Below are 10435 nucleotides of genomic sequence, written 5' to 3'. Positions count from 1 at the left end.
TCTGCCGCTCCTGCTTCTGCCTTTTACAAGCATTTTTTCCCAGAACTATTCTAATTATTATAATTTAAAATCTACTCAATATTTGAAGTAAACATATATTCTAGTTAATCAGCTGTGAGCACTCAAGAACTGTTTTCAATTATAACAAAATTATACAACTTAAACATTTATAGCTCTAAATTATATGATAACTAATCTATATTCAACTTCTATATATATATATATATATATATATATATACATATATATATAGATTTAACACCGACTTCAACTCACTTAAATTCGTTTAAGCAAACAACAATTGTAACTTGATTTTGATAATACTTTTTCTTTATTAATATTTTTTATTGAATTTGTGTTTTATACATTTTTTTTTTGTTTTTTTTTTTCTCTTCTTTTTTGCATTATTTATAATATATATTTGTTTATATATATTTATATATATAATTAATTCTCCCGCATATCCTTCTCCATGATACAGTTCACCCACAAATACATGTTTTCTTCCGCTTGTAAATATGATATACAATAAAAATGTCTATACAATTAAGGATACAAAAGTCGGTTAAGTTTAAGGCTTAAACTATAAGTTATGTCTTCCAGTAATTAAGAATAGCTAGTTTCTCCTCTTCTTCTTCTGCTTCTGATTTTAGATTGAAGTACAAATCATAGTAGGAGTAATTAATGTAGGCGTCTATATAGTACAATATTAAATCGTACGATCTGAAATCACTTGAACTTAGGCTTAGGCAAAGCAAAAAGCAGTTCAAAAAAACTCAAGTAAAAGCAAAAATAAAATTCCCAAAATCATTGTCAAAACTACAAATTTGCTAAGCGCTTTCTCTGTCTCTCTCTCTGTGTTTTTCGCTAAATATATTGAAGGCAATGTAAAAATTGATTTACTCAGTTTTGTAAAAGGCCAAATAATATGCATTTGATATCTCAATACACGAGTCAAACTTTAGCTTCCACAAAGTTTTTCACTTGCTGCAATCGTCACTTAAACTGGGCCAGAAATATCTTCTCAGATATCAAAATATCTTCTCAAATCAATATCAAAGTTGTACAATTTCAAGCCTTGGCTTTCTCTTACTACTATTTCTCTGCTCAAAAAAACCTTTTTGAAATGTTCGAAAATCTTTATATGTCAAGAAGTTATCAGCTGCTGAAGAAGACTTGATGGTAGTGAGCGCAGGAAGAAGGTGATGTGGGTTTCAGTTGGTTAGTAAATTCAATAGATGATATTTCAGTGATATAGAAAGACTTTAAAACATTTCAGTAACTAGTCGCAGCTGAGAAGTTACCATATTTATAGCAGCTTGAATGCTTTGCATCTTCGTCCTCATAAGCCCTAGTTTCGTGGACAGCCAGTCAAAGACCTTCTGGAAAGTATTGCCTGCTGCTTGATTATGAAATTTCCTTCAATTTTGTTGGCCTGTGTAATAATATTATTTGCTTGTAGGCATAATGAATGTTCCTGCCTCAATCATAGTTTTGAGCATTACGCATATTCCACTATCTCTTACTCGTCTCACGCTTATCAAACGTTCCATGTCCCCGAATGTACTCATATAATCAGCATAACGTACATCTTTATATATATATATCATAGGTATAAATTTGTGTGTCATAAATATGTTTATCTTTTCTTTTTGATTAGCTAAATGGAAATAACTTTTAAGTTTGCGTGTGAGTGTGTGTGGCTGTGTGTGTGTGTGTGTATATATACATCAAAATATTTGCATATTGGCATTTATGTCTTGTATAATTGTCAAAAAGGTAAACGAAAGAAATTTAGCTACCTCCGCTATTGCTTGCACTTGAACTTAAAAATCAATCAAAAAATACTTTAGCACTTGCTGACCGCTGTGCGCCTGATCAGATCTTACTTTGATCTAAAACTCTCTCTCTCTCTCTCTCTCTCGCTCTCTCTCCGTTCTGGTATCACTTTACCCAGGCGCACTTCTGTGGCCAGTTGTCTAAGCAAACGAGCCGCGCAAAGCCTTAATCTATATATATTTTATACAATGTTTCATTGTTGTTTTCTTGTTTTTGTTTCAATATGTTTGAGTTGGTTTTGGATATTGTTAAACGCCTTTCTCGCCCTCGTCCAGTAAGGTCGCTTCTCTTCCATTCAGCGCTGCCGTTGTTAACGCACTCGCGATGTGGGTCTGCAAGGCAAAGAAGTTGGAATTAGCAATGTCTGCAGCAGTTTAAAATTACATGATTTGTGGCTATTGAATAACGAAATTGGCGCTGAATTGCATTTGACTGAGATGTGATTTGAGCTACTTTATTAGACAAATTTCCTTTATTCTTGTAATGCTGCCTGTTGCTGAAAATCTACTTCTGTCATCTCATTTGGAATGCGTCAAGAAACTCTATTCTTGGTGTTATTTTAATATTTGCAATATTATTGAGAAAAGTTCTTGCAATGAATGGATCTAACTACTGATCGAACTTGTTGCTGAATTTGGCTGCTGAATTTTAGCTGCTGAATTTTGGCTGATAAATCTCACAGCTGAATTTAGACTGCTGAATTTAGTTGCTGAATTTGGCCTGCTGAATTTTGCCTAGGGAATTTTAACAATTGAATCTGACAGCTGAATTTGGCTGCTGAATTTGCTGCTGAATTTAGTTGCTGAATTTAGTTGCTGAATTTTAGATGCTAAATTTTGACTACTAAATTTGAAAGCTGAATTTATTTGCTGAATTTTATTGTTGATTTTGTTGGTGAATTAGGCCTGCTGAATTTTGGCTGGGGAATTTTAACAATTGAATCTGACAGCTGAATTTGGCTGCTGAATTTGCTGATGAATTTAGTTGCTGAACTTAGTTGCTGAATTTAAATTGCTAAATATTCACTGCTAAATTTGTGTGCTGAATTCTTAATTCAGCAAAACTGCTGAATGTGATTGCTGAGTTTTGGCTACTAAATTTCATAGCTGAATTTAAGACTGAAATTCGAGGAACTCAAATGCTAATCTCAAACGTAAACTTGGAAGATCTTGTGATCTAACTGCCGATCAATTTGACATTTGGTTGCTGAACTTGGCTGCTGAATGTGGCTAGAACTGCATCTGCCTTTCGGAAATCTTACAAACATTTAGCTAACAGACTTTCGCTTCTGCTTGATTAATTCAGACATCGCATTTCCTCAACGATCTGCAATGATCTGCAGCTGCCTTCTCGTTATAGAACCGCCTCCTGCTCATACCTGGACGTTGCTGCAGCACTTTGACGCTTGGGTGTATTTGGAGCCGTGACTGCGGGTGCGGCTGCGCGTGTGGCTGTGGGTGTGCGCGCACGTCCAGCCGTCGGCGTGGCTGATGAAGTGGGCGTGGTGGCCAGGCTGTAGCGCTTCGGCTGCACAATGCGACTGGGAGATCGGGTGCTGCACTTGCCACTGCTGGCCGCATCGTGCACGCCGCTGACTCTGCAGATTTGTGGAGAGATAACATTAGCTGGCGAATTTCTGTTACTTTTACTGACAGCCGGCGTTGTGGCACTTGGCTTCGGACTTCTGTCATCAGTTTACAAAAAACACAAACATTAATCATGCCAAATGATAGATGTTCAAATGAAAAACAAAGAAGAAGAAATCAAATTTAGCGAAAATATTCAAAAACCAAAAACTGCGAAAACAAATTCAGTGTCTGTCGTTCGCTTGGACTCACCTGCCCGCTGGGTAGCTGACTGGGCGCGGTATGCGCGACTTTTGCGCTGAGTTGGAATTGGCTGAGTTCGTCGAGGTAGGCGTGGAGCCACCGCTCTTGGTGGCCTGCTCGCTGGCCAGCTCTTTGAGCATGCTCGAGTCCTTGCTCATGAGCTCCCACTGGATCTGCAGACGCTTGAAGCGATTGCTCTCGATCTTGCGCTGCTCCTGCACGTCGAGCGTGTCGCGTCGCTGCAGCGCAGCTATGGAAATGTTTGGCGAATTCGGCGGCGTCGTAAAGCGCTTCGCCTGCAGCTGCTGCAGCTCAGCCTCACAGTTGGCCACATCGTTGAAGGAGACCTTCTTCTGCTGGCTGAGCACTCGGCTCACCTCCTTCTTCAGTGCCGCCGCATCGTACTGCACCTGCTCGCCGGAAGACTCTAGAATCGCCGCTATCTCCGCGTAATACTTCAGCTCCGAGCGAGGCAACGAGGCCAAAAAGTTTTCAGCTCGAGCCCGCGCGTCCAGATCCTTGCGAGAAAGTCGCTGTTTGGTTGGCTGCGTTGGGTTGACTGACTGCTGCTGCTGCTGGTGCTCCTCCTCCTCGAAGACCTCGGCTAGTTCGTCTGTGGAGCCCAGAGCGTAGTTGTAGGGCGGCTCCTGCAGGCTGCGTCGCTTCTCCAGCTTCGACAACTGCTGCGTCTGCTTGGCCTCAATCATGGAATTGCGTTTTGTGCGCATCTGCGCTGAGTTCGCCTTGCGCAGGATGCTGCGCGGCATCGGCTGCGGCCGACTGGCTGGACTCGTCTCCACGCCCGAGTCCATGCGCTGCTGCTCATATTGGTAGACATACATCTGCTTCAACGGGTCCGCGTCCACCTCCGAATCGGTGAGCAGCGTCGAGGAGCCACGATAGCCCGAGCTGGGCGGCTGACTAGAGCCCGAGCTGGACGCCTCGTCCAGCTGAGTCTGCTGGAAGTTCTTGGCGCAGTCGCAAATGCTCGCTCGACTGCGCCGTATCGGCGGCGACATGCAGAAGAGTGGACGCTGCGACAGCTCCGCGTCCAACTGACTCGCAATCTGACGCACCTCAGGAATGTGTTGCAGGCGCCGCCGGTACTCCGCGGGCAGCAGCGTCACCAGCGACTGCCAATCCGAAATGTGCTTGTAATCCAGCGTCTTGAACAGCTCATTTTCATGCGCACTTTGGCTGCTGCGCTGCTTTCTCAGGGAGCCCGTCGAGGTGGCACCGACGCCGGCGCTATCCAGCGTCATCTTGTAGTTGAAGGGCGTGAAGATGACGTCGGTGCTGCTGCTGCTGGTCTTGACGAAGCCCAGATCGGGCAGCGCGTAGTTCGGATAGATCACGTAGATGGGCGCCTCGCACTGCTCGCCCAAATTGTGCAGCTTGGCCAGAAACGAGGGCGGCACGCATCGATAGCGTTCGCTCAGGCTGCTGTGCGTTGTGCTCAGCGAGCCGCAAGATGTCTGAATGGAGCGCGTGATCATCTCTGAGCTGGAGGCGCACGACAGGGGCCGATTGCTGGACCCACGCCGTGCCTTAGCCCCAGCCATTGGCACCTCGGTCAACTGCTCCGAGTTGCTGGCCTCCGACGACTGTTGGCTGCACTGCGTCTGCGTCTGCATCTGCGTTTGGGTCTGCGCTTGGGTCTGCGAGTTGGCCGCCAGCTGATAGAGCTGCGGATTGCGCAAGGGCATGCTGCGGCGACGATGTGCCGGCGAATTGGTGGCCGTCAGCGAGCCCGTCGAGCTGGAGCTGGCGCCGTCGTCATAGAACAGCGCCTCGCAGCGCGCGCGCAGCTGCCGCTTCGGCGTGGCGGCTGTCTCGGCATCCTCGTAGTTCTCCTCCTCGTCGTGGCGACTCACAGCGGAGCCCTTGCCCGAGTCGTGCATGCTCTTCTTGCGCAGCCGCTTCTCCAGCGAGCCACTGCTGCAGCTGGAGACGGCGGCGTCGCTTGACGGCCAGCAGCCCGAGGAGACGTCCATGCAGGTGAGCGCGCAGGCCTGGTTCTCCTCCTGGGCGCAGCTGTTGCTGTTGCTGCTGCTGCTGTTGTTGCTCTTCTGCTTGATGAACAGCTTGACTAGATTGAACGCGGCCGGATTTGAGTTGCCCGACGAGGCGGAGCCGCAGCCAGACCCGGAGCCAGAGCCAGAGCCAGAGCCAGAGCCAGAGCCATGCGAAGCATTAGAGCAAAAGTTCTGACTGCCTTGAGTGGAGGACAGTGCGCAGCCGCAGCGATGCTTGTGGCGATGCTGATGCGAGTGCGAGTGCGAATGATGATGATGCTGATGCTGATGCTGATGCTGCTGCTGCTGCTGTTGATGCTGTGGCGTCGGCGTGGGCGTGCCATCATTGAGCTGCTCGTCCGTCTGCTGCAGACGCTCCGATATAGACTCGCTGATTGAGATCGGCATCTGGCACATGGGCAGCAAATTTCTGGAGCGCGATGTGCACGATTCCATTGTTGAAGTACTTATCGCCTGCGAGACATTCAAGGGCCCAGAATGATCTGACTCCGGTTTATCCTGCTGCAGCTGCTGCTGCTGCTGCAGGTCCTCGCTCAGCATCATCTCAATATGTAAATTTGGTAGACTGTTGCTCTTGCGTACGCTGCATTGCGGCAAATGGCGTGTGAGTATGATGGTTTCTCCGAGGCAGCCTCCGCCGCCGCCTCCTCCATTGTTGTTGTTGCCCGAGGGATACCTGCGTGCGGGCGAAACAAGAAGAAGCGAGCGTCTTTACACAGCGCAGACACATCAAACATTTCACATTATAATTTGTTGTCTTTGTCGGAAAGTTTGCAAATTGGTTTTTGACTCTAGCCAACGCCGTTCGGCTACCTGCTGGCGCCTGCATCTTAAGGTTTTTCTAATCGACTTTTGGTTTTCCTTTTTTTTTGGTATTGCGAGTTGAACGGTTTGTCCCAGTTGAGATCTGCTCAGTTGGACATGCCGCTCGCTGCCAAGCATCAATTTGCTTGCCATGAATATAAAACTTAATTGAAATAAATTGAAATGACCTCTCGACGCGGCCTGCATTCGCTGCAAAGCGCGAAAAAAGGGGACAGCGCCAAGTGGGTTTACTCAGACATCCGCAGTGCGTTGCTCGACAGTCAAAAACCAATCAAAGGGAATGTGTGTGGTGTGTGTGAGTGTGTGAGTGTGTGAGTGTGTGTAGTGTGTTTAGTGTGCTGTGAGCGGGTGTGTTTTAATGTGCACTTACAGTGAACTCTCTATGAACGAACAGCTCTAGCAACTAACAAAACTTTGATGCAAATTGACTTAATATATTATTAAAAATATATTATATATTAAAAATATATTTATTAAAAATATATTAATCAATATATTAAACTCCCATTATATATATATGGTTTATGGCTAACTATGTTTACTTTAAGCCTGAACTAGCTTATAAATTGTTGACCTGTCTATTAATATGTGTTTACACAGGCCAACAGAATTTGTTAATCACAGACTTTACTTTCTCTATATTTTTCGACATGTTGAAAGCGTATCTACAACTAAAGTAGCCTTATCTTTTCAGAATTTTAAGATATTGTATCCTATACTTGGACATATTTGACGTGCAATACAAATTGTATTTCCAAAGAGAACCTAAGGGTATCTAGGAGCAATACTCATACTATATATCTCCAGCTACCCTTTAAAATAGCTATCAATTCTTTATATGCTTCCAAGTTGTCCTCTGATTAACGAGAATAAATGAGTAAGCATCGAGAGTGGTCTTTAGCTAGCACTGTAAAGCTCAAAATATTTATTTCAAAACTCCTTTAAATCGTTATCAAAATATTGATCTTTCGCTAAGATATATCGTATTAGTTTAGCAGTTTCTCTGCCTAAATCTTATACCCCACTTCCTCTACCTTACACCCTCTATATACTCTATCCTCTATCCTTTACCTTCTACACTCTACTCTACACCCTACACCCTACACCCTACACCCTACACCCTGCTTCCTAGTCATAGAACTGCAAGCTGCACTAAGTAGCCAAGCCCAGGTCGGCCACACCCTAGCAGTTTTCCCACTGTCCACTCATAGCAGTTAACACTGTACGTGCAAGTGTTTCAGTGTTGGTTTCCATTGCCATTCCATCCTCACCGCTGTAGTTGAGCTTTAGTCGGTGTCTTCGGCGACTTGCTGGGCAGCTGAAAAGATTGGGCCGAGCGTGACATGGATACCTCCAGGGCCTTGTTGCGCTTAACAATATCGTCCAGGTTGCTGTGCAGATTGATGCAGTTTTGTTTGTTCCTGGCGGCAATGTCGCAGGGCTCCGCTGTGAAGAGACAGAGAATGCAATGATCATCGTAGTCAGAGTAAAATATGCCAGCTAAGCACTTACCGTAGAAACTGTCGTCTGAGTAGAGAACGCTGCCCTCGAAAGCGATTGTATAGTTGTCCTTGTTGCAGGTGAATATGATGTCGCCCTCGTCCGGGTAGGCATCCATGTCGAGCGAGTCCACCGATATGTGCGACTCTTTGACGGGCGAGAAGAGCAGCTCCGATTTGCAAAATGAATTGTCAATTAGCTCGTTCGTAGAGGTGGTCGATGTCTGCGACATGTTGTGCGCCATGTGCTGCATGTTGCTCATCATATTGCTGTGTTGCAGCTGCAGCTGCAATTGCTGTTGTTGCTGCTGCTGCTGTTGCTGGTGTTGCTGCTGGAAGAGCAGCGATTGCTGCAGGCGACTGTTCGCGCCGCCCAAACTCTTGCAATAGGCGGGCAGCTGGGAGAGCAGCGAGTGTATGTCCTCTGCCCGAAAGCTTTCCATATCCACCTCGGCCAGATTGGCGTCCAGATTCTTCAGATCCTCATAGTATATGAAGTCGCCCATTGCATTGTAAGACGCCGACAGCGAGCTGAGCACGCTGCGCTGCATGCCACCGCAGCCATCCCGATAGCCGTAGTCGAGAAACCACTGATAATCGGAATTGTCGTGAGTAAAGTCTTGCGAGGAAGCCAGCGAGCAGTTGAGATTGTTGCCACCACCGACGCCACTGACGCCACCAACACCACTAATACCACCACCACCACAAAGCATTCCACCTACCCCAAGCTGCTGTTGCTGCTGCTGCTGCTGCTGCGATCCCGGCGTTGTTGCATTGCTGTTGTAATCGGACTCGGGCGTGACAACTGCTGCCATATTTGTTGCCGCCATTGCGTTGCTCTTCACGAAGTTGTTGTTGTCGAGCTCAAGAGTGTTGTCGAGCAGAAAGAGGCTGTCGCTGCTGCTGCTAATGTTGTTCACCTGCTCATTCAATATGATGCTGCGCAACGCGCTGTTATAGCGATCCAGGTTGCTCAGGACAATGGCAACATTCTGCTTGAGGCTCTCATCGCTCAGTTCCTCGTTGCACTGCTGCTGCTGCTGTTGCTGCTGGCAGTACTGCAAGTGTTGCTGCTGCAGCAGGCGGTCGTTCAGCTGCTGCTGCTTGTAGCGCTGCTTACCTGCCGTCACATGGGCTAGCGTGAACAGCGAGTTGTTCGGACTATTCAACGGGATGCGATAATGCTGCGGGGACTGTGGAGCCGAGCCTGGGCCGCTGGCGTTGGCCAAACTTGTATTGAATGCAGCCGTGTTGCTGTTGTGTTGCTTACCGCCGACTCTCAACGATTGCTGCTGCTGTTGCTGCTGCTGCTGCTGCTGTGTTAAGCGTGAATTCAAAGTGATTTGCGTTTGATTTATATTAGTTTTGGCATATGATTTGTGAGTTGTGGGTGAACTTTGTGGCGAAGTGAATGGATGTTCGATATGGCGTTTGATGTTGCTGATATTGTTGATGTCGTTTATTGTTGAGATGTCTGTCATGCCACGTCGCAAATGTGTACCTGCAACAGAGCAAACAAAGCACAGATTATATATTATGTAAGCCACGTTTTACTGACCAAATTAGAGCTATGATAAAGGGACTTCAAATTTCAGATATTAAATTGTATCTAGTTTTTGTAGAACCTATATCCATGACATTATGTGTGTAGTAGGATATCATTATAATGGGCAATAAATTTTAGATGAATCAGTTCAATATGTGGACTCTGTGGCCAAACCGAATTCATTGACTCTACTGCGTCCACTTTCAATCTGATTGCCATGTCATCTATATTTATCTATTCTTATCCCTATCCCTATCCCTATCCGTATCCCTATCCCTATCCCTATCCCTATCCCTATCCCTATCCCCATCCCTATCCGTATCCCTATCCCTATCCCTATCCCTATCCCTATACCTATCCCTATCCCTATACCTATCCCTATCCCTATCCCTATCCCTATCCCTATCCCTATCCCTATCCCTATCCCTATCCCTATCCCTATCTCTATCTCTATCTCTATCTCTATCTCTATCTCTATCTCTATCTCTATCTCTATCTCTATCTCTATCTCTATCTCTATCTCTATCCCTTCCATATCCCTATCCGTATCCCTCCATATCCTCATCTCTATCCATTATGATCCTGATTAAATAGCAAATATTATTGATTACTTCAACAGCTGAATATTATCGATAACTTAAACAGCTGTTCTCGCATAGTTATCGGAAATAGTATCACTCTCGCTTGTATTTAATAGAAAAATGTAGCTGAAATTGATTTTATAGTTTCCAAATCTGAGTCAATTATGCGCATTAGCATGCCACACGTTGCTCTGCTCGGCACCCTCCATCAATTAGCTTCTTTGAGCATAACAATTCTGGCAGCTAATGAAAAGCAGCTTTTACGACTCAGCAGCGTCGA

The 10435-nt window shown here is 45.6% G+C and overlaps 1 protein-coding gene across 6 annotated transcripts in view; it reads right to left on the bottom strand.

The window, feature by feature from the left end:
- Positions 1-393: 393 nt before the first annotated feature.
- The window catches only part of LOC111599922, a 29958-nt gene continuing 19916 nt past the window's right edge, over positions 394-10435 (bottom strand). For 2 of the 6 annotated variants that reach the window (XM_023315801.2, XM_023315769.2), the window contains exons 2-6: positions 8042-9529; positions 7801-7975; positions 3678-6413; positions 3218-3523; positions 394-2171 (exon numbers count right to left, since the gene is read on the bottom strand). In XM_023315801.2, the coding sequence (XP_023171569.2) occupies positions 2150-2171; positions 3218-3523; positions 3678-6413; positions 7801-7975; positions 8042-9509 (4707 nt within the window). In that variant the 5' untranslated portion in view covers positions 9510-9529 and the 3' untranslated portion in view covers positions 394-2149. The remainder of the gene's footprint in view (positions 2172-3217; positions 3524-3677; positions 6414-7800; positions 7976-8041; positions 9530-10435) is intronic. The other 4 variants (XM_023315793.2, XM_023315784.2, XM_023315811.2 and 1 more) reach the window with 4 other exon arrangements.

The sequence above is a fragment of the Drosophila hydei genome, unplaced genomic scaffold (assembly GCF_003285905.1).
Source record: "Drosophila hydei strain 15085-1641.00,03,60 unplaced genomic scaffold, DhydRS2 tig00008144-arrow-arrow-pilon, whole genome shotgun sequence".
Classification (NCBI taxonomy): domain Eukaryota; kingdom Metazoa; phylum Arthropoda; class Insecta; order Diptera; family Drosophilidae; genus Drosophila; species Drosophila hydei.
This window is presented reverse-complemented; position numbering and strand designations above follow the sequence as displayed.